The 25,491-nt window shown below is 41.5% G+C and overlaps 1 protein-coding gene across 1 annotated transcript; it reads right to left on the minus strand.

Moving 5' to 3' along the window:
• Positions 1–6,156: 6,156 nt before the first annotated feature.
• Positions 6,157–20,077, minus strand: LOC120024257 (serine/threonine-protein kinase PAK 6-like). Its single transcript, XM_038968451.1, has 8 exons — positions 19,867–20,077; positions 15,963–16,604; positions 15,306–15,791; positions 12,436–12,569; positions 11,762–11,888; positions 11,209–11,334; positions 8,106–8,240; positions 6,157–8,021 (listed from the first exon to the last, which is right to left on the minus strand). Exons 1-8 carry the CDS (start codon positions 20,068–20,070, stop codon positions 7,854–7,856), a joined length of 2,022 nt encoding a protein of 673 aa, XP_038824379.1. The 5' UTR covers positions 20,071–20,077; the 3' UTR covers positions 6,157–7,853.
• Between the last annotated feature and the right edge of the window lie 5,414 nt (positions 20,078–25,491).

Consider the following 25,491-nt stretch of genomic DNA (forward strand, 5'->3'; position numbering starts at 1 on the left):
AAAAAAAGAACCCAATTTTATCCCAAGAATGAGAAGTGCCTTGGGGGCAGTTTTCAAGACCTTTAGCTGTTAGTATCCATTTTAGGGAAAGTGACATGTCTCTGCTTATCTCCTGCCTTTCACCCTCCTTGAAATACATTCCACACAGCTCTGCCTAATAGGCCTACCCTGAAAGTTTACTGTAGTTCTTTAGCATTGGGTGTCCATTCATATTTGTTATTATGAACTGTATTATGCAAGAGTAGTACACAGAATTGGACAATTTTGAGAGGTATCATAAATGACAGTAGATATTGCTGTGTTTAGCTGAATAGTCGTGACATGGCGGTTCGGCTGAATTGGTTCCTTATCTGTGGTCGGCTGCTTGCCATGGTCCCTATCTAAGAGATGACATAGACACCTCTCACAGCTCTCACAAAACAAGCTCTCTCGGCTCATCTCCACTCAACAATGCCCTTCAAATAGCACAGCACACAAAGGCACTCTGGTCTTTTTAATGGGGTGTTTCACTGATTCAGGTCTGCACATAAGTCGTGTATGGACTCTCAAAATGTGTAGAGGTTATTTAGTTACATTCTACTGTATATTGCAGTCTGGTAGTTACCTAGCATCTACTGGACAATTACATGGTAAAAGGTAATTGTGTCATCACAACCAAATGATTGATATTTTGTTTGTTTGTGATGAATTAAGGGCCCAGTGCAGTCAAAAAATGGATTGTTCTGTGTTTTATGTATATTTCCACTCTATGAGGTTGGAATAATAGTGATATTGTGAAAATTATGATAATGCCCTTTTAGTGTAACAGCTGTTTGAAAAGACAGCGTGAAATTTCAGCCTGTTGTGGTGGGATGGAGTTTTGGCATGGCTGGTGTCATCACCAGGTGATGAAATTGTTACCTAACCTCTTGGCCAATAACAGCTAGTTTTCCCCTCCACACTCTGACCACTCCCAGACAGTCATAGCAAAACTCTTGCTTAAGAAATTGCTCTTTGCTAAGAAGATATTTTTGATCATTTTTGACCATTTTAATTTAAAACGGGTACTTAATTGTTACACAGAAAGGATTTGATATTCAGATAAAAATGTCTGCATTGGACCTTTTAAACAAGCACCATTACATAGGACTTGGTCTTTTTAATTTATTTTTTTGTCTTTTTCTTTACAGATGTCACATTTTAGATGACGATACCACTGCCTCTCTAAAACAACTATGCTAAAGTGTATGTATTTTGAAAAGTAATGGGATTGAACAACACTGAACAAAAATATACACGCAACATGTAAAGTGTTGGTCCCATGTTTCAAGAGCTGAAATAAAAAAATCCTAGAAATGTTCCACATGCACAAAAAGCTTATTTGTCTCAAATATTTTGCACAAACTTGTTTACATCCCTGTTAGTGAGCATTTATCCTTTGCCAAGATAATCCATCCACTTGACAGGTGTGGCATATCAAGAAGCTGATTAAACAGCATGATCATTACACAGGTGCACCTTGTGCTGGGGATAATGAAAGGCCACTCTAAAATGTGCAGTTTTGTCACACAAAACAATGCCACAGATGTCTCAAGTTTTGAGGTAGCGTGCAATTGGCATACTGACTACAGGAATGTCCACCAGAGCTGTTTCCAGAGAATTTAACGTTCATTTCTCTACCATAAGCCTCCTCCAATGTCGTTTTAGAGAATTTGTCAGTACGTCCAATCGGCCTCATAGCCGCAGATCACGTGTATGACGTCATGTGTGCGACGGTTTGCTGATGTCAAAGTTGTGAACCGAGTTCCCCATGGTGGCAGTGGGATTATGGTAATGGCAGGCATAAACTCAGGAGAACAAACCCAATTGCATTTTATCGATGGCAATTTGAATGCAGCGATACCGTGACGAGATACTGAGGCCCATTGTCGTGCCATTCATCCACCTCCATCACCTCATGTTTCAGCATGATAATGCACGGCCCCATGTCGCAAGGATCTGTACACAATTCTTGTGTAACAGTTTAACTTTACGTCCGTCCCCTCGCCCATACCCGGGCGCGAACCAGGGACCCTCTGCACATATCAACAACAGTCACCCACAAAGCATCGTTACCCATCGCTCCACAAAAGCCGCGGTCCTTGCAGAGCAAGGGGAACCACTACTTCAAGGTTTCAGAGCAAGTGACGTAACCGACTGAACGGCTGCTAGCGCGCACCACCGCTAACTAGCTAGCCATTTCACATCCGTTACACTCACCCCCCTTTCGACCTCCTCCTTTTCCGCAGCAACCAGTGATCCGGGTCAACAGCATCAATGTAACAGTTTAACTTCGAACCGTCCCCTCGCCCCGACATGGGCGCGAACCAGGGACCCTCTGCACACATCAACAACGGTCGCCCACGAAGCATCGTTACCCATCGCTCCACAAAAGCCGCGGCCCTTGCAGAGCAAGGGGAACCACTAGTTCAAGGTTTCAGAGCAAGTGACATAACCGACTGAAAGGCTGCTAGCGCGCACCACTGCTAACTAGCTAGCCATTTCACATCCGTTACACTTGGAAGCTGAAAATGTCCCAATTCTTCCATGGGCTGCATACTCACAGATGTGTCACCCATTGAGCATGTGTGGGATGCTCTGGATCTACGTGTATGACAGCGTGTTCCAGGTCCAACCTACTGGGTTTCTGATCCACACCCCTACCTTTTTTTAAGGTATCTGTGACCAACAGATGCATGTCTGTATTCCTAGTCATGTGAAATCCTAATGAATGTATTTCCACTGACTGATTTCCTTATATGAACTGTAACTCAGTAAAGTCACTGAAATTCTTGCATGTTGCGTTTATATCTTTCTTCAGTATATACGTATACTCCACAACTCTGAACATAGATGTTTACTATATAATCCACATCTCTGAAAATAGATGTTTACTATATAATCCACATCTCTGAACATAGATGTTTACTATATAATCCACAACTCTGAACATAGATGTTTACTATATAATCCACATCTCTGAACATAGATGTTTACTATATAATCCACATCTCTGAACATAGATGTTTACTATATAATCCACAACTCTGAACATAGATGTTTACTATATAATCCACAACTCTGAACATAGATGTTTACTATATAATCCACAACTCTGAACATAGATGTTTACTATATAATCCACATCTCTGAACATAGATGTTTACTATATAATCCACAACTCTGAACATAGATGTTTACTATATAATCCACATCTCTGAACATAGATGTTTACTATATAATCCACAACTCTGAACATAGATGTTTACTATATAATCCACAACTCTGAACATAGATGTTTACTATATAATCCACAACTCTGAACATAGATGTTTACTATATAATCCACAACTCTGAACATAGATGTTTACTATATAATCCACAACTCTGAACATAGATGTTTACTATATAATCCACAACTCTGAACATAGATGTTTACTATATAATCCACAACTCTGAACATAGATGTTTACTATATAATCCACAACTCTGAACATAGATGTTTACTATAAAATCCACAACTCTGAACATAGATGTTTACTATATAATCCACAACTCTGAAGATAGATGTTTACTATAAAATCCACAACTCTGAACATAGATGTTTACTATATAATCCACATCTCTGAACATAGATGTTTACTATATAATCCACAACTCTGAACAGATTAACCCTATTTTCTTGCTGCCACAATTGGAGTTGAGCTATGTTGCCATGCCTAATTATAGAAACTGAGAACATGCATTGCCTTACATTCTCAATGACTCTTGAAGAATATTTTGATAACAAGGCCTATCATCACAAAGTGCCTCACTAGCCTGCCATGCGTCACTCCAGCACACTTTCAAGCACTCTCCGTCCTTAATTCCGAGATAAGTTTTACAGAGTGTAACACACAGGGCTTTTGAAACCGCTTTGCTATAGCATTTCTCTTCATAAGACTGCATTAAGAAGTCCTGTGCATTTGATATAATCTAAATGTCCATGTACAGCCTAAATTCATATTTCACAGTTGAATTGATTCAAATGAGATGATGATTTCAGGACATGAACAAACTGTTTAATTCCACTGTTTCTGACTCTAGAAAATGTTGAACAACTTCTATTCTTTAGTGGCTGTCAGGGACATAAAAAAAGCATTGCCTACCATTTGCCAGATCTATTGACAGCAGTGTAGGTTTGTAAAACTCCCGGGTAATTTACCGAAGTTATTTTGGAATTTAAAAAAATGATTGTAATTAAAAGGTAATTTTGGAAATCTAAATGTATTCATATTTTCTTCATATTCTTTATATCTGTTTCCACAATGTCCATTCGTTTCTAGTAGATAGACCATGTGATTCAGGAGAAAATAACCTAATCATGTAAAACACGTCTAATGAACAATGATGTCATTTCCAATTATCTCCTCAACTCTTTCATTTACCTTTTTTCACAACTGCCACCAATTTGTCCCCAAAACATTTACAACAAAGATATATCGGCATTGTAAAGTAAATAAAACCCCAAAATATAAAGGACATTGCATGCTGAAACCCTCATTAAAGAGTAACAGTGTTCACTAAGTTGATGGGTTATATTTCCGATAATGTTTTACAGTTTTGAGATTCTTTTTTCATATTAAAACATTTTATTATTTGATATTTTTTTACGTTATGAAAACTCAAGTTTCCAAAAATCTGCTTGTTTACTGGTACATTTCTAGAGTTACTTGGTAATATTCCCTCCCTTTGCAACCCGACAGCAGTGTCAAATCTCTTCTGAGACGGTTCATTCTCCTTCCTTCTTCAAGTTGAACATTCTTAAAATGAGGGGGAAAAAACATGGCTGTGTTAAGTGCTATGAAAAGCTGCAGTGCTAGCTTAACTGGTCTTACGCAATCACGTGTTACATACTGTGTCCCACTTTTGTGCTGTATACAATAACTGATATGCTATTTAATTTGTTATTATGAAACTATTGTTAAGGAAACATATTGAATATCTTTATCTGTATCCATCTATTTGATTTCTTCACCCAATTTGTCATGCTTTATAAGTGATGAAAATATTTTCAAAATGACCGAAAAGTGTTTTCATTGCAAACTTCATCTGCACATTACGTAGGTGAAAACTGAGTCACGCTGACATTCACAGGGTTGTTTACTACCTGAAACTTTGTTTGTCATCCTTTTTTTCAACAAGATTTCCATATTTGTACTCATTAACATAAGGCAGGTTAATACAGATCCCTCTGGGAAACCTTTCTCTCACATCACTTATTTTACATTGGTATAGTGTGTGTTGTAGAAATTACTGCAATTATTTAAACTCTGTGAAACACTTTTTCACTCATACCATAATTTAGTGCTTTTCATCGCATTAAAAGATGCCATGATAAGGTGTAATGAAGGTCACAGAAAGCTCGGTCACAAAACACCTGAATATCCTGTGAATAGTTAGGACATGATGATCTCACCTGAATGGCAATGACTTGTATAGTATTTGATCATTTAACAGAGGATCTTATGCAGATTCAACAGCATGCTTATATCATGTTGTAGGCCTATAAACTGTATTTAAATCATAATCAATATGATATTTGCAACAAAAAAACAGCATTTGTTCACAGATATTTATTTTAAAAAATGTAAAGAAATACCTTCATAGGTTTTGTCCTTTACCAGTACTTACCAAGTACTTACGTGCAAAGTGAAGTCACATTTTTGAAGTGTATGAAAAATATAAACTGCTGTACAGGGTCAGATACAGAACATTCTGAGAAGGACAAAAATGCATGTGAAAATGGGTGTTGACATAAGAAAGCTACAGTACATAGATATCCAGTGTTGGCAAACAGTACAGTAGCCTAGTCAGCTAACAGGGGTACATCAGTAGCCTAGTCAGCTAACATGGGTACAGCAGTAGGCTAGTCAGCTAACAGGGGTACATCAGTAGGCTAGTCAGCTAACAGGGGTACATCAGTAGCCTAGTCAGCTAACAGGGGTACATCAGTAGCCTAGTCAGCTAACAGGGGTACATCAGTAGCCTAGTCAGCTAACAGGGGTACATCAGTAGCCTAGTCAGCTAACATGGGTACATCAGTAGCCTAGTCAGCTAACAGGGGTACATCAGTAGCCTAGTCAGCTAACAGGGGTACATCAGTAGGCTAGTCAGCTAACAGGGGTACATCAGTAGCCTAGTCAGCTAACAGGGGTACATCAGTAGCCTAGTCAGCTAACAGGGGTACATCAGTAGCCTAGTCAGCTAACAGGGGTACATCAGTAGCCTAGTCAGCTAACAAGAGTACATCAGTGGCCTAGTCAGCTAACAGGAGTACATCAGTAGGCTAGTCAGCTAACAGGGGTACATCAGTAGCCTAGTCAGCTAACAGGGGTACAGCAGTAGGCTAGTCAGCTAACAGGGGTACATCAGTAGCCTAGTCAGCTAACAGGGGTACATCAGTAGGCTAGTCAGCTAACAGGGGTACAGCAGTAGCCTAGTCAGCTAACAGGGGTACAGCAGTAGCCTAGTCAGCTAACAGGGGTACATCAGTAGGCTAGTCAACTAACAGGGGTACATCAGTAGGCTAGTCAGCTAACAGGGGTACAGCAGTAGGATAGTCAGCTAACAGGGGTACAGCAGTAGGCTAGTCAGCTAACAGGGGTACATCAGTAGCCTAGTCAGCTAACAGGGGTACATCAGTAGGCTAGTCAGCTAACAGGGGTACATCAGTAGGCTAGTCAGCTAACAGGGGTACAGCAGTAGACTAGTCAGCTAACAGGGGTACATCAGTAGGCTAGTCAGCTAACAGGGGTACAGCAGTAGGATAGTCAGCTAACAGGGGTACAGCAGTAGGCTAGTCAGCTAACAGGGGTACATCAGTAGGCTAGTCAGCTAACAGGGGTACAGCAGTAGGATAGTCAGCTAACAGGGGTACAGCAGTAGGCTACAAATCAATCCGGTCTTGAGATTTTGAAGTACCTCATGTCCGTATTTTATTCCATTTCAATATATTGCATGCCTATTTTGTCAAAAACATGTTTAACCAAAGTATGGCGGATCCCTTTTTATACTTTAAGTACAGGTGATCGGTTCTGATTAAAATAGTGTTTTCCCAGGGATACCTGTCCCACAATAGAACATTGACTATACTCAGTATAGTCTTACTCTTTACTATATTACTCACATTCATATCTGCAATATCCCGAAATACTTTATCCATTTTGAAATTCTATAAAAACATGTTTCTCCAGCAATACCAAAACAAAGCTTCTGCTTGGGACAACTTTGTAGATCATCCCCTGATCAAGTCCAGGGTTACCCCTATGTGATCTGGTAGAAAGGGTCTGGTCATTCATTTGTTTTACAGAACGAATTACCCATCAAGTATAGTACCAAAGTCAGTTGTAATTGTTACATTTCAAAGTCAGTAGGACAAATTGGACAGCGATGGTGGGGATGATCAGTACAGAAGTTTCAGGTCACTGCGATTCTGCATTGGGGCTTGTTGCACTTTTTGCATAGAATTAATTAACAAATCCTTAAACTCAGATATCCAATTCCATCCTGCCCTACACTGCCCAACAAGGGAGCGACGACTCTCCTGTGGATCTGAAGGGATTCCAGAGAAAAGGAGCAAATAAAAAGGGACAAGATAAAGAGAGAGAGGCTTTTCTGATCGACTCGTCTATCCATCCACACACCGAGTGACAGTAAATCCACTTCCTGTAGTGGGCATTGAGACTCAATACCAATGTGGTGGATGGAGCGACAGGTCGCCTGTTAACCCAGGGTCAGACGTCAGGGGATCAGCCCATTCTTCGGCCATCATGGATCCTGTGTGTTTGGGTGAGTCAGCAGCGGGACATGCGCTTACGGTATCGTTCCACTAGGGGTACCAGGCACTGCCGCGAGCCACACTGCAGCAGGAAGGGGTGCTCCAGCAGGTCGCTAGCGGTAGCCCGCTCCTGGGGGTCCCGTGTTAGCATACGATCCAGGAAGTCCTTCAACACAGGGGAGATCTACAGAGAGAGAGAGAGATGGGGTGTGAGTAGTGTGCGAGTGTGAGTGTGTGTGTGTGTGGTATGTATCTATATGTATTTCACCTTCTGTGTGTTACTGACTGTGGGTGGCGGCTCATCCCTCAGTTTCTTCATAGCTGCCACTGGTGTGTCACTGAAGTACGGAGGCTCTCCATCCACCATCTCTACCACCATGATACCCAGGGACCACACATCCACCTGCCAGACATCAGAGAAATTTACAATAATAAACACACACAAAGCCTCACGTATCCTCTAACAGCATATCCAGAGACCTTCCATCCACCTGACTGACACAGGAACATAAACACACACCAGGGAAGGCTCCTCAGAGGAGGAAGGGGAGGACCATCCTCCTCAGTTAATTTCATAAAAATAAAAATGGTAAAACATTTAAAAAGTTATCCTTTTTAGATAAAACTATACTAAATATTATCAAGTCATCAAATGATTGATTAAATTATAATATTTTGCAAAGAAGGTCTACAGTAGCCTCAACAGCACTCTGTAGGGTAGCACCATGGTGTAGCCGGAGGACATCTAGCATCTGTCCTCCTCTGGGTATATTGCCTTCAATACAAAACCTAGGAGGCTCATGGTTCCCATGTGGTGAGTAGTTGACTCAGGGAGAGAAAGACAATAGTTGAACCGTTTTGAACAAATTAATTTCTTCCAAAATGAAGGAGATGCAAGAGAGAAATATATATATAGAAAGAGATTGAAACTGAAAAAAAATACACTTTCTTAGCTAGCAAATGCAGCTAGCTAGTTTACCCTACTGAAACACCCTGCTCAAACAGAGGGATGCTATGTTAGCTACCTGGCTATGACTAGCCAACACAACACTGGAACTCTTCCAAGTCAAGGTAATCTTTTGGTTTTACTAATGTATTGCCACCGGTGTAACTGCTAAACTGCTTAATGACTATACACTGTAACGTTACTGCATGATTGTAGTGGGTTTACTAACGCATTAGTTCTATTAGCTATGTTGACTAGGATGTTACGTTATCTAATATGGTGACAACGATGTAGGCTGTGTGTAGCGGTTTGGCTTGTAAAGTTTTTTTGTTGCCTGGTCACATATAGCTGATGTGTTGTGCATTGAAGTCCTCAAGCGAAGAGGAGCGGTGAGAGGAGGTGAACGCATGGATGCGAGAAGGAATACAAAGTGGCTGTGTTTACGAGTGGTCAGGGGTGTATTCGTTCCGCGGATTCTGTTGAAAAACGTTTCTTAAACGGAAACAAATGGAACAAAACGGGGATAAACATACTTGAATTTGTCCAATAGAAACTCTCGTTTGCGACTGTTGGACTAATGATTACATCCTATATCAGCTAGATGCAAGGCGGTATTGAATGTCACTGTCTGTTACCTCAAATGCGTCTCTCGACCTGTGTGCAACTACGTTGTAAACTTCAATTCATAGGCTAGGTTGTAGCAACCTCATAATGGGTACAGGGAACATTAGAGTACCATGTAGTAGCCTAAACCTATCGATGTTACATTGAACTGGGTTAATGGAATGTGAATGACAGTCATCCAATATGCTGTAATAGGCCATGCTCATTAAAAAAAAAATCATCCTCACTCATTTTAAACGTCACTCATCGCCACTGACACACACACCCACAGAAATGGCATGTTCAACCATGTCATATCCTGTACAAGCATTCATTGAACATCACAGGAAAAGGCAGACACTATCACACACATTCAGTGACAGTACACACACTGTCTTTCTCTCACATCAAACACACACTTAAAGGATGGAAAAAGGTCCCTCCATCTCTGTTGAATCCCGATAAGAAAATACCTCGGTGGGTAACAGATAATCCTGTCTGTTCTAGGCAGTATTCTCTAGTGCAAGGAGTATCCGGCCTGAAGTGGTGAAGGAGAGGTGTAGGCAACAGTAACAGGATCATGTGTGTGCTTTGTGTGTGTGTGTGTGTGTGTGTGTGTATGTGTATGTGTGTGTGCTTTGTGTGTGTGTGCTTTGTGTGTGTGTGCTTTGTGTGTGTGTGCTTTGTGTGTGTGTGTGTGTGTGCTTTGTGTGTGTGTGTGTGTGTGTGTGTGCTTTGTGTGTGTGTGCTTTGTGTGTGTGTGTGTGTGTGTGTGTGTGTGTGTGTGTGTGTGTGTGTGTGTGTGCTTTGTGTGTGTGTGTGCTTTGTGTGTGTGTGTGCTTTGTGTGTGTGTGTGTGTGTGTGTGTGTGTGTGTGTGTGTGTGTGTGTGTGTGTGTGTGTGTGTGTGTGTGTGTGTGTGTGTGTGTGTGTGTGAATAAAACACAATGTGCAAAACAATAAGATCAAAACATACATTGAGCTCCAAGAGTATTGGGACAGTGACACATTTTTTGTTGTTTTGGCTCTGTACTCCAGCACTTTAGATTTTAAATGATACAATGATCATGAGGTTAAAGAGCAGACTGTCAGCTTTAATTTGAGGGTATTTTTTACCCATTTCGGGTGAACAGTTTAGAAATGATTGATTTTTTTGTATACAATCCCCCAAAAGTATCAGGAAAAATTCACTTTTTTTTTTTTATTGAACCTTTATTTAATTAGTCAGTTAAGAACAAATTCTTATTTACAATGACAGCCTACCCCGACCAAACCCTAACGACGCTGCGCCCTATGGGACTCCCAATCACGGCCGGTTGTGATAGAGCCTGGAATCAAACCAGGGTCTGTAGTGACGCCTCTAGCACTGAGATGCAGTGCCTTAGACCGCTGCGCCATTCATTTCTATTGTGCACAAAATAATCTGAAACACAACCTAAACAAACAGCAAATCCATCCAACAAGTTTGTAGAGTCACAAGCTTGATGTGATCATTGCATGCTAGGAATATGGAACCAAATACTAAACGTTTGACTACTTTAATACACATAACTGAATTTGTCCCAAAACCTTTGGTCTCCTAAAATGGGGGGACTATGTACAAAAAGTGCTGTAATTTCTAAACGGTTCACCCGATATGGATGACAATATCCTTAAACTAAAGCTGCCAAAACAACAACACAATTGTCACTGTCCCTAAACTTGTGGTGTTCACTGGATGTGTTTGAGGGACACATCAGTGTTTCAGATACTCTGTTCATATTGTAGAATGAGACAACCTTCTAGCAGTCAAACAAACACAGTTTTGGTTGGTTGTTCTGTTACCTGAGTTCCGTATGGCGTCTTTGACACAACCTCTGGAGCCATCCAGTACGGTGTTCCAACCAAGGACTTCCTTTTGGGGATGTCTTTGCTGATCTGAGCACAGAACCCAAAGTCTGACAGCTTGATCTAGGAAAATAATACAATAAAACATTTTTTTAAATTATAATTAAAGGCCATAAAAATGATTGGATACATTACAAATCACTGAAAGGGCAAAATTCCAACATGCTCATCTAAGCTTTACATTTAGCTTTAGCTTGAACTTTATGCCATTGATATCAATACAATTTGCATTATCTCAATTTAAGATTTGGTCTTCAGTGATTGAGAGTTTCTAGAGGTTTATCTGTAGGGGTTTGCTGGTAAATAGGGGATGGATAGGTAGAGGTGCTGGGTAAGGGCTTTTGGAGACAGTTTCTGCCCTAATTTTGTTTGTTCAAACCCAGCCACTCCTGCCCCCAGGAGTAAATACAGTTAGCTAGCGCAATATTTTGTCATGTGTTCTGAGGTTACAGACCGGGCTGAAATTATTTCTGGATGTGGCCGCACTTACCCTCCCATCCAGCGTGAGCAGTATAGAGTCACTCTTGATGTCACGGTGGATAACTCCCTGGGAATGGAGATAGGCTAACGCCTGTAGCACAGCCTCGCACACGGTGGCTATCTGCTCTTCATTCAGCCTGGTATGAAATGACATGCAACTTAAACTTGTTATCCAACATTCTAGTCAGCCGACGATATAAAATTGTAGTTTTTTGCCTTTGACACAACATCCATCAGGTTAATCATGTTAGCATTAGCATCATGTGAATCGTTCTCTTCTTTTGTTATGTCAGATCAACATTGTACTGTTCTCCAGTGGACCAAAACGTAGTAGGCAATTACAGAGGAATCTTGTTGCAACACGTGCCAACTTGTGTTATTGTTAGACCCTCCTTTATTTTGGCATTTATAACAGTTACATTTCTCCTTTAACGCAAAAGAAGGTATGGCGGAGTGGGTGGCAATACAGTTACTTGACATAACTTCTTGACCAAATGGGATTTTCCCAAAACAAACTATTACTCATCTCATTCTACCCGACAGGTTTGGTTTGTGTACATTGTCGTCGCATTCTGAAAATTATTATTAATATATATAATATGATTAATGAACATCACTGTTACTAGGAAGTATTCGGTGTTTTAAGTTTCACAACATTGCTCCTCTTATTGACAGACCCTTTACCTGGTTTCAGACACAACGTTGGTTAGAGCGCCGCCCTGCAGGTACTCCATGATAACCCACAGCTCCTCTTCCACCAGGGCACTCCTGTACATCTCCACAACGTTGTTGTGCCGGTAGTCCCTCATGATCACCACCTATGGTTACAAATGTACGTGAGAAGAGGTGCTTAGAGGGCTATTATGTCTATACAGTTGAAGTCTGAACTTTACATACACCTTAGCCAAATACATTTAAACTCAGTTTTTCACAATTCCTGACATTTAATCCTTGTAAAAATTCCCTGTATTAGGTCAGTTAGGATCACCACTTTATTTTAAGAATGTGAAATGTCAGAATAATAGTTGAGAGAATGATTTATTTCAGCTTTTATTTCTTTCATCACATTCCCAGTGGGTCAGAAGTTTACATACACTGAGTTAGTATTTGGTAGCATTGCCTTTAAATTGTTTAACTTGGGTCAAACGTTTCAGGTAGCCTTCCACAAGCTTCCCACAATAAGTTGGGTGAATTTTGGCCCATTCCTCCTGACAGAGCTGGTGTAACTGAGTCAGGTATATAGGCCTCCTTGCTCACACACACTTTTTCAGTTCTGCCCACACATTTTCTATAGGATAGAGGTCAGGCCTTTGTGATGGCCACTCCAATACCTTGACATTGTTGTCCTTAAGCCATTTTGCCACAACTTTGGAAGTATGCTTGGGCTCATTGTCCATTTGGAAGACCCATTTGCGACCAAGCTTTAACTTCCTGACTGATGTCTTGAGATGTTGCTTCAATATTTCCACATAATTGTCCCTCCTCATGATGCCATCTATTTTGTGAAGTGCACCGGTCCCTCCTGCAGCAAAGCACCCCCACAACATGATGCTGCCACCCCTGTGCTTCATGGTTGGGATAATGTTCTTTGGCTTGCAAGCCTCCCCCTTTTTCCTCCAAACATAACAATGGTCATTATGGCCAAAATGTTCTATTTTTGTTTCATCCGACCAGAAAACATTTCTCCAAAAAGTATGATCTTTGTCCCCATGTGCAGTTGCAAACCGTAGTCTGGCTTTTTTATGGCGGTTTTGGAGCAGTGGCTTCTTCCTTGCTGAGCGACCTTTCAGGTTATGTTGATATAGGACTTATTTTACTGTGGATATAGATACTTTTGTACCTGTTTCCTCCAGCATCTTCACAAGGTCTTTTACTGTTGTTCTGGGATTGATTTGCACTTTTCGTATCAAAGTATGTTAATCTCTAGGAGACAGAACACGTCTACTTCCTGAGTGGTATGGCAACTGCGTGGTCCCATGGTGTTTATACTTGCGTACCATTGTTTGTACAGATGAACGTGGTACCTTCAGGCGTTTGGAAAATGCTCCCAAGGATGAACCAGACTTGTGGAGGTCTACAATTGTTTTCGGAGGTCTTGGCTGATTTCTCTTGATTTTCCCATGATGTCAAGCAAAGAGGCACTGAGTTTGAAGGTAGGTCTTGAAATACATCCACAGGTACACCTCGATTTGACTCAAATGATGTCAATTAGCCTATCAGAAGCTTCTAAAGACATGACATCATTTTCTGGAGGCACAGTCAATTTAGCGTATGTAATCTTCTGACCCACTGGAATTGTGATACAGTGAATTAAAAGAGAAATAATCTGTCTGTAAACAATTGTTGGAAAAATGACTTGTGTCATGCACAAAGTAGATGTGCTAAACGACTTGCCAAAACTATAGTTTGTTAACAAGAAATTTGTGGAGTGATTGAAAAACGAGGCTTGCAAGCCGAAGAACACCGTCCCAATCGTGAAGCACTGGGGTGGCAGCATCATGTTGTGGGGGTGCTTTGCTGCATGAGGGACTGGTGCGCTTCACAAAATAGATGGCATCATGAGGGAGGAAAATTATGTGGATATATTGAAGCAACATCTCAAGACATCAGTCAGGAAGTTAAAGCTTAGTCGCAAATGGGTCTTCCAAATGGACAATGACCCCAAGCATACTTCCAAAGTTGTGGCAAAATGGCTTAAGGACAACAAAGTCAAGGTATTAGAGTGGCCAACACAAAGGCCTGACCTCAATCCTATAGAAAATTTGTTGGCAGAACTGAAAAGCGTGTGCGAGCAAGGAGGCCTACAAACCTTACACCAGCTCTGTCAGGAGGAATGGGCCAAAATTGACCCAACTTATTGTGGGAAGCTTGTGGAAGGCTACCTGAAACGTTTGACCCAAGTTAAATAATTTAGAAGCAATGCTACCAAATACTAATTGAGTGTATGTAAACTTCTGACCCACTGGGAAAGTGATGAAAGAAATAAAAGCTGAAATAAATCATTCTTTCTACTATTATTCTGACATTTCACATTCTTAAAATAAAGTGGTGATCCTAACTGACCTAAGACAGGGCATTTTTACTAGGAATAAATGTCAGCAATTGTGAAAAACTGAGTTTAAATGTATTTGGCTAAGGTGTATGTAAACTTCCGACTTCAACTGTAAGTAATCTATCCATTTAGATAGGCAATCTATCCATGTAGATAAGCAATCTTGACAGACAAATGATATCTAAAGGTAGCTTTTCAAGCTCATTGGGAGAAAGTCCGTGTCTATCTACCTTTCAGACTAGACATGCATTTATTAATTGAACAGAATGTTCAAATTCCAAGAAACTGTTGTGTAGTGAGTTTTACATGTCATTAAGTGCAACTCACTATACAATAAAGTCCTCTGTTCTGTCCTATACCATTTATGGAGGCATGCTGTTTCATATCTTGTTTTAGTCCTTCAGGCCAGATAGGAACCCACAACCTAATGATATACTAACATAGTTTAGCCTTTCTTACAGTCCAATTCTGACCGTTTACCTCCCATTAACATACTGCATACCTCGTTAAAGAGCAGCTCTCTGCGCTGCTGCTTACGGATATCCATCATCTTCACTGCCACCTGCCGACCACTATGCCTCTCGCGGGCAATGCACACAACCCCCGTGGAGCCCTCCCCGATCTTCACAAAATTCTCCAGAGAGGTGCGCGGGTCGCCCTTGTCCACCACCATCTGCAGGGCCGCCTTGAACTGCTCATGGGTCACTTTGACCGGCTCAGGCTCTGGTCCATGCTTGGGTTTGGGCTGTTGCTGCTGGGCCGTTCCTGTTGAGCTGGTGGCCGGGGAGCCCGTGGGAGAAGGCCGGGGCTGGGATGGGCTGTCCTGTTTGGGGAGTAGGGGCATGGTAGCCCCCTGAACTATAGGTGATAACAATCCAATGGTGTAGCTGGAGGAAGAGCGTGAGGGTCTGTGGGTTCGCCCTCGGCCTGAGATCAGGCTGCTGGTGCCATTGGGTAAGGACATGGCCGAGGGCCCTAATGAATTCCTCTGGGAGATGACAGGAAAGATATTTTAGCATAGGCCTTCGACAAACTACAAATACAGGTGATCTGCAATGACAGGTGTAGGCAACTCCAGTCTTGAGGTGACCACAATGTTTCCTTCCAACAAGACACAGCTTCAACATATCAATTCTAAATGGAAACGGAAGAGGCTTACCTTCAGGTCACAGGACGAGTGGGTTCTCTGAGGAGAAGTATCCTTGGAGGAGGTCAGAAGGTCCGGCAGGTGACTGACCCCAGGCTTGACCCTCATGTTGACCTGCTGCTGCGTCTGCAGGGTCTGCAGGTTATAGCAGGATACCGGCCTCTGATTGGCTACCTTGCCCTTTAGAGGCATCCCCATCTGCTGTCCCGGCCTATTTATAAGTCCGGCCCATTCGCTACGTGTATAATGACCTGTGCCTCCTCTAGGGGGCGTGGGGACTGGCCCCTTCGGCAGAGGTGCAGGTTTATCCTCAGCCGCCGTGCTCATCTCATGCGTCGACTTTGCCCTTGGCAGTACCCCATTGGGCTGGAGGGTGGATGTTTTCCTAAGAGCCAGTTTGGGGCTGCCGGTCTCGCTTTGTACCTGCCAGTAGCTGTTACCGCCGTTATGACTCTTCTCTTGGCCCAGCTCCTCATACTGATACGTGTCCCCTTCGACGAGCTCGCCCAGACGCCCCATGGAGCGTGCCCGTTGCCGCGCCGAAGGACTGCTCTTCCGGAGCGAGTTGGAACTGGTGACGGTAAGACGAGTCATCTCGGAGATGACGTGGGAGATGTAGTCTTCGTGTCCAATGAAACTCCCCCTACAAATGGTCTGAAAGGGAGAAATTGGACATGAACAAAAACAGTCAATATTGGTTCTGGAACATGGTAAGCACAACCAGGGCCCTATTTCATGGGCTGGCTGATAATTAGAAATGATATAAATTGTCAATAATCTCTTTAGAAGCGCTGTGTAAAAAAGCGACCTGTACTGATTTTTATCCATTCCTATCCCTCTGTGCAAAACAGACTTGCCTCAGGTCAGAGGTCATAGGTCAGGGATATATAGTTCCCAATCATGGGCCCTGGCCTGCCCTGCTCTTGCTGATGTAGACCCTATTGTGCTGCCTAACCAATGGCTGTGCTGTGTACAGTGGCACTTCAGGAGGCAAGTCAGAGGCTTCTTCCAAAAATTATTGTTTTATTTTGTCCAAAAAAATGCAATATCTCTGCATGCGGACTAGGCCTATTGATGTCCTTTTAAGTTTGAGAGGGAGAGTGCGAAGATGAGAAGGAGGACCGGAGGTAAGCTTGCTACTGCTATAATTGATTAAAATAAAATCAGTATGTTTCATTGCCCATAATGAAGCTATTTATCAGAGTTTTTGGCCTCACAATAAGCCATATTTCAGTAATTTACTTAACTTACATTACTATGAAGCGGCAACCGCAAAGATGGACAGCGCATGGGTGCTGAAAGTACGCTAATTCGAGAAGGCCTAATTCATTTAAACAGTTTTCATTTCAATTTGACTTTAGGCTGCTGACAGCGGGGGCTTTGTGTCGGAGCCTGTTTCTTCCTATTCAAGAAATAAGAGGTTTGACAGACTAAATTATAGTCTACTATCCATAGACTTTGTCAGCCGATTCCTTCAGTCACTGTGCATATCTCAGTGTCAGTGAAGGGCTTGGTGTGTTAAGTTAAAACCAGGGCTGGAATTGTAATAATTGTATTATTATTTTGGGTATAGGGGAGATTCACTTGTTGTTTTTAAGCGTTCAGGGAAGGTTGGCTAAAAATATATTTCACTGAAGGCATCCATTTTCATTTCACAGAAGCCCATTTTTCTTTAGGTATCCCTCATTATAAATAACGTACAGTCCCTTAGTCAATGACAGGAGCCCACAATTATCTTTCTAATGAACAGCAGAGAGAGTGAGAAAGTAAGAGAGAAGAATGAGAGAGGGAGAGAGATGATGATGATGATGGGTTAGCTATCAGGGTCAGGAGCATGTTCTTGACAGCCTCTCAGCTAATGAATTACTAGGCATGACTGAACACTGCTCGTGTTAAAAGTCTGTGCGACAGTTTAGTACAAAATTAACTTCAAGAGTATCACCATTATCTCTTATTTGAATCCCCTCGTCAAGTATATCAATAGACATCCAGTCTGCACGTAGAAATCCAGTCGGCAGAGCCGGTGGTCTAGTGGTAACACTCCTGGCGTAGACACATGTATAATCCTCTCCCTATCGGAGACCGGGGTTCAATTCCCACTCCTAACCCTTCAATCGGTTTTCCCCACCTGCCTGTATCCCCTCTGATTTACTCCCTCACTAAATAAAATGTGTGAAAATACCCATAAGAATTCCAGTCTGAAATGGAGTGTATATAAACTAACAATATATAGGCGGTCTAAGAGTGTGACACTGTATCTTGGAAACTATTTTCATAGCTCCTGTTGTGTACCTTGAAACCAGGTCAGGTCTAAATGGTGTGTGAAAATAGAGCACTGTGTACACAACACAAGTTGCACCCAACACGAAGCTTGATAAAAGTGCCTTGAGATTGCTGGGAATGGTTCCATAAACAAATGAGTGCAAATAAAAGGTAAGAACAAAGGTTGGTTATGGTAGGCCTAAACTGTGCTCTACTGGTCAATGATGTGTGTGTGTGGTCATGATAGTTAAAAAAGTTAAACATCTCTGTGCAGTATTACACAAGTTTTTGAGTTTTGACAGTATATTGGTTTAGTTCGTCGCAAAAAAGTTTCACTTAGTTTGAATGCACAGATTAATTTTTTGCAAGATTACGTTCATTGGTGAGTTACGTTAAATGTAGGACTGACACAAAATCAGTTTGTGTGTTGTTGAGTAAAAAGGGCTCCTTGATTAATTTACATGCTGCAAGTATTGGTACTTACCTACTATCTATTAAATTAATTTAATCTCATTCCATTATTTGCTATATTCAATCTGTTCAATACCAATATCCCCCTAAAGCATGTTTGTGTATACACCATTCTAGTATACCATCATGTTTGCAATGATTGAAGATAATGAACAGATCAACTTTCACATTTTGAACATACCCATAACAATTGTATTATTTTCTTGAGGGACTTTTTAGGTGTGAGGTTACTTTTTAAACACAAGGACAATGTATCAATCAAAACGTGCCGTAAAAATGGTAATTTGTGCCAATACATGGGGAAGTGGTGAGGATACAACAGGCACATAAGGTCTGAGGATATAAACCTATATCCTCAGGGTTTTTCTCACAATTTGTTGTTGTACGTTAACGCACCATGGATGACATGTCAGTGTGTCATGCAAGGTGTAAACTAAGCTAAGATTCTCTTTTTGTCACAGGATTAAATATGACCTAAAAGAGCAACATACTGACAGGGAGAATGTTGCCTCGAAAGAGTATCACAAAAAGTTGTCTCTTTAAGCGCTTTACCAAACACTTCCTCTAACTGTGTCTCTGTCTCTATTGTACTAACAAACAAATAAACCCGTCATTCAGTATTTCATATGCATGTCCTGGTGTCACTAAAACAGGTGTTTATTTTTACCAATGCTTTCATATACAGTACGTATAAAGACACACAGGTATTTATCTGAGTCCTGTATAATAAAGTATGTGCATGAAACACACTGAATACACAGAAGCATGCAGATATCATTATTTACTTGAATTGGGTCAAGTGAAACTGAACATCAAATGCACAGTAGTTGACAACAGCAAATCCACTTCCGTACATTTAACTCTGAAGGTGTTAAATGTAACACTTTCAGTGCCCGTATTAGTTCCTCTGAATCCAGTGTTAAATTAACACTTTCGAGTGTTGAAAAAAGAACACTGCCTTTAGAGTTAATTTGTTAATGATAATAATAATGATGATAATGATAATAATAATAATGATGATAATAATACATATGATAATAATAATTATAATAATGATAATAATAATTATAATAATGATGATGGTAATGATAATAATAATGATAATACTGATGATGATAATAATTATGACAATGCTAATAATAACAATGATAACAATGATAGGGCATGAGGCACCCCACTGTACCTTCTTGGGCCTGAGCTCCACATTGGTGATCCGGGAAGGGTCCACCACCGGTTTTGGCCTCCTCAGGATGTCGATGACGCTCTGCCACTGGGGCGGCAGGCCCACGAAGCACCCCTGCACTGCGTCGAATGACGTGTGGACCCGATGCTCAAAGTTCTGTGGCGCCGAGATCTCCGGCCTCCGCTTCTTTTTCCGCCGGAACATGACGAGACAGCCGGTGAGGGGCGGGAAGAAGGAGGGCTGGGGAAAGCAAGGGGAACCCTGTTACCACAGGACGTCAACAGCTTCTCAGCCAAAGCCATGGTGGCAGTGTATCAAGAACACACACACACTGACACACACGCACACTCTCTCTTTCGGTAGTGACACACTCAAGCAAACATGCAGGGGTGCAGGTAAGATACCCTCTGGTACGTTGCAGTCAATGTGAAAAGACGAGTGTCACAGGGTTGACGTTTTTCTCAACAAATTGCAGTCAATGGGAAAGATGAGTGTCACAGGGTTAATGCTTAAGTGAATACATTGCATTCAATGAGGTAAGATTAGAATCCCAATATGGACGCATAGACAAAGCAATCACAAAAATGACACTCTCCCTCCCTCTCCATCTCTTTCTCCCTCCTCTCTCTATATTTCTCTTTGTCGTCCCTCCTTCACCCTCTCCCGCTCTCTCTCCTTCCATTCTCTCTCTCTTTCTTTCCCCCTCCCTCTAATCTATGTATTTTTCTCTCTCTCTCCCACCTCGCTCGCCCTTCTCTCTCTCCCACCTCACTCGCCCTTCTCTCTCGCCCACCTCTTATTAGTATGGGAAACGTGTTTACATTGCCAAATCAAGTGAAATAGATAATAAACAAAAGTGAAATAAATAATATTTTTTTTTACAGTAAACATTACACTCACAAAAGTTCCAAAAGAATAAAGACATTTCAAATGTCATATGATGTGCAAATAGTTAAAGTACAACAGGGAAAATAAATATACATAAATAGGGCCAAATAGCATTCTAGTTGGCTCTGTTTTTTGTTGATTATTTTCAATGTTTCAAGTAATTATCTTTTTGATTTCTCTTGATTTGGTTGGGTGGAATTGTGTTGCTGTCCTGGGGCTCTGTGGGGTCTGTTTGTGTTGGTGAACAGAGCCCCAGGACCAGCTTGCTTAGAGGACTCTTCTCCGGGTTCATCTCTCTGTAGGTGATGGATTTGTTATGGCAGGTTTGTGAATCACGTCCTTTAAGGTGGTTGTAGAATTTAACGGCTCTTTTCTGGATTTTGATAATTACCGGGTATCGGCCTAATTCTCCTCTGCACGTATTATTTGGTGTTTTGCATTGTAAATAGAGGATATTTTTGCAGAATTCTGCATGCAGAGTCTCAATTTGGTATTTGTCCCATTCTGTGAATTCTTGGTTGGTGAGCGGACCCCAAACCTCACAACCAGAAAGGGAAATGGGTTCTATAACTGATTCAAGTAGCCAGATCCTAATTGGTATGTCGAATTGTATGTTCCTTTTGATGGCATAGAAGGCCCTTCTTGCCTTGTCTCTCAGATCACTCACAGCTTTGTGGAAGTTACCTGTGGCGCTGATGTTTAGGCCGAGGTATGTATAGTTTTTTTTGAGCTCTAGGGCAACGGTGTCTAGATAGAATTTATATTTGTGGCCCTGGCAACTGGACCTTTATTGGAACACCATTATTATTGTCTTACTGAGAATTACTGTCAGGCCCCAGGTCTGACACAATCTGTGCAGAAGATCTAGGTGATGTAGGCCATCCTTGGTTGGGGACAGAAGCACCAGCTCATCAGCAAACAGCAGACATTTTAATTCAGATTCTAGTAGGGTGAGGCTGGGTGCTGCAGACTGTTCCAGTGCCCTCACCAATTCGTTGATATACTGTACAGTCGTGGCCAAATGTTTTGAGAATGACACAAATATTAAATTCCACAAAGTTTGCTGCTTCAGTGTCTTTAGATATTTTTGTCAGATGTTACTATGGAATACTGAAGTATAATTACAAGCATTTCATAAGTGTCAAATGCTTTTATTGACAATTACATGAAGTTGATGCAAAGAGTCAATATTTGCAGTGTTGACCCTTCTTTTTCAAGACCTCTGCAATCCGCCCTGGCATGCTGTCAATTAACTTCTGGGCCACATCCTGACTGATGGCAGCCCATTCTTGCATAATAAATGCTTGGAGTTTGTCAGAATTTGTGGGTTTTTGTTTGTCCACGCGCCTCTTGAGGATTGACCACAAGTTCTCAATGGGATTAAGGTCTGGGGAGTTTCCTGGCCATGGACCCAAAATATCAACGTTTTGTTCCCCGAGCCACTTAGTTATCACTTTTGCCTTATTCCAAGGTGTTCCATCATGCTGGAAAAGGCATTGTTCGTCACCAAACTGTTCCTGGATGGTTGGAAGAAGTTGCTCTCGGAGGATGTGTTGGTACCATTCTTTATTCATGGCTGTGTTCTTAGGCAAAATTGTGAGTGAGCTCACTCCCTTGGCTGAGAAGAAACCCCACACATGAATTGTCTCAGGATGCTTTACTGTTGGCATGACACAGGACTGATGGTAGCGCTCACCTTGTCTTCTCCGGACAAGCTTTTTTCCAGATGCCCCAAACTACCGGAAAGGGGATTCAGAGAAAATTACTTTACCCCAGTCCTCAGCAGTCCAAACCCTGTACCTTTTGCAGAATATCAGTCTGTCCCTGATATTTTTCCTGGAGAGAAGTGGCTTCTTTGCTGCCCTTCTTGACACCAGGCCATCCTCCAAAAGCCTTCGCCTCACTGTGTGTGCAGATGCACTCACACCTGCCTGCTGCCATTCCTGAGCAAGCTCTGTACTGGTGGTGCCCCGATCCCACAGCTGAATCAACTTTAGGAGACGGTCCTGGTGCTTGCTGGACTTTCTTGGTCGCCCTGAAGCTTTCTTCACAACAATTGAACCACTCTCCTTGAAGTTCTTGATGATCCGACAAATGGTTGATTTAGGTGCAATCTTACTGGCAGCAATATCATTGCCTGTGAAGACCTTTTTTGTGCAAAGCAATGATGACGGCACGTGTTTCCTTGAAGATAACCATGGTTGACAGAGGAAGAACAATGATTCCAAGCATCACCCTCCTTTTGAAGCTTCCAATCTGTTATTTGAACTCAATCAGCATGACAGAGTGATCTCCAGCCTTGTCAACACTCACACCTGTGTTAACGAGAGAATCACTGACACGATGTCAGCTGGTCCTTTTGTGGCAGGGCTGAAATGCAGTGGAAATGTTTTTGGGGGATTCAGTTCATTTGCATGGCAAAGAGGGACTTTGTGATTAATTGCAATTCATCTGATCACTCTTTATAACATTCTGGAGTATATGCAAATTGCCATCATACAAACTGAAGCAGCAGACTTTGTGAAAATAAAATATTTGTGTCATTCTCAAACCTTTTGGCCACGACAGCATATTTTGAAGAGGGTGGGGCTTAAGCTGCACCCCTGTCTCACCCCACGGCAATGTGGAAAGAAATGTGTGTGTTTGGATTTTATAGTGTTGTATGTTTTTCCCCAACACCACTTTCCATCAATTTGTATAGCAGACCCTCATGCCAAATTGAGTCAAAAGCTTTTTTGAATTCAACAAAGCATGAGAACACTTTGCCTTTGTTTTGGTTTGTTTCTTTGTCAATTAGGGTGCGCCGGGTGAATACGTGGTCTTTTGTATGGTAATTTGGTAAAAAGCCAATTTGACATTTGCTCAGTGCATTGTTTTCACTGAGGAAATGTATGAGTCTGCAGTAAATGATAATGCAGATGATTTTCCCAAGGTTGCTGTTGACACATATCCCACGGCAGTTATTGGGGTCAAATTTGTCTCCCCTTTTGTAGATTGGGGTGATTAGTCCTTGGTTCCAAATATTGGGGAAGATGCCAGAGCTAAGGATGATGTTAAAAAGTTTAAGTATAGCCAATTGGAATTTGTGGTCTGTATAATCATTATCATTTCATGTAGGATACCATTAACTCCACAGGCCTTTTTGGGTTGGAGGGTTTGTATTTTGTCCTGTAGTTCATTCAATGTACCCGGAGAATCCAGTGGGTACTTGTAGTCTTTAATAGTTGATTCTAATATATGTATGATCATGTAAATGTTTTTGCTGTTTGTTCTTTGTTCTTTGTTATAGGGCCAAAAAGATTGGAGAAGTGGTTTATCCATTCATCTCCGTGTTGGATAGATAACCCTTCGTGTTGTTGTTTGTGAGTCTATGGATTCTTCAATTACATTGAGCTGATTTCTGATGTGCTGTTCCTTCTTTTTCTGTAGTGTATTTCTGTATTGTTTTAGTGATTCACCATAGTGAAGGCTCAAGTTTTCTGGGTCTTTGGGTTTTGGTTGGATAGGTTTCTCAATAAATTTTTTAGGTTTTTGTATTCTTCATCAAACCATTTGTCATTGTTGTTCATTAAATTTTTTTTTTTTTTTTTAGATTTGATAGGAAAGCTGAGGTCAAATATACTGGTTAGGTTTTCTACTGCCAAGTTTACACCTTCACTATTACAGTGAAACGTTTTGTTCAGGAAGTTTAGTTTTTTTGGTACGTTTCCACACTACTTTCCTTCCATATAGCATTTCTTAATATTATTCAGTTCCTTTGGCTTTGATGCCTCATGATTGAGTATTGCTCTGTTCAAGTAGACTGGGATTTTGCTGGGATTTTGTTCCTCTCTCTGTCTTTTGAGTGACATCGGTAGAACAGTTGAGGCTAGAAACAAAATTCACATGGGATCGTTCAACAGACGCTTCCGATGAATGCAAGCCTACATCTGACCATGTGAAATGAACTCTTCACAGAGAACAAGGCTTTTCTTCTATAGAAAAGCATTACCTACAGCCCTCACATAAGCATGAAGCCCCTGTTGACTGTGATTGAACTGTCCTTGCAGACAACAAATCATGACCATATAGGGATGCCCTGTATTGAGGTTCAGCTTCCTGTGGCAAACAGAAAGTGTCTTACTTCATCTTCAACATGGTCCTTCATTCTTTCCCTGCAGTTACACAAAAACACTGTCTTCCATCCTCTGTAGAACGGTCATTTCTGTAGAACGTACAGACTTGAAAGGGGACCGTTAAAGAGTGTCCCCAGTAGGCTGTACATTGAATTTCAGCTTCCTGCGATTACAGGAAGTGACTTAATTGGGGGTCATAGGGGTCACATATTTGACATATTTGTGATTGGGGGACTGTCATGACTCTTGGCATATAAAATGTAAATTCAATCGACCCAAAAGCCTTTTTGACAGGCAGACAGACAGACAGACAGATTCAAGTTTCAAGTCAATCTAAAAAAAATGTGACCAATATCCTCTTCAGAATTCATTCAAGAATTCATAAAAAAGATCTTAGTTTCTAGAACTGCAAGACCCTTGTGTCCAATACACTGCCTGTCTGTAGGCAGGGGGGAGGGGGGAGATAAAGAAGGGGAGAGTGAGGGAAGGGGAGAGAGAGGACAGAGAGAGAGAGAGAGAGAGGAGGGAGAGAGAGAGATGAGGTCGAGGGAGGGTAAGAAGGAGGGGGGGGGGGGGAGTACTGCCTGTCTGCGAAATCAAAAATCTAATCAAATGTATTTTT

The sequence above is a fragment of the Salvelinus namaycush genome, chromosome 29, assembly GCF_016432855.1.
Source record: "Salvelinus namaycush isolate Seneca chromosome 29, SaNama_1.0, whole genome shotgun sequence".
NCBI classification, from domain to species: domain Eukaryota; kingdom Metazoa; phylum Chordata; class Actinopteri; order Salmoniformes; family Salmonidae; genus Salvelinus; species Salvelinus namaycush.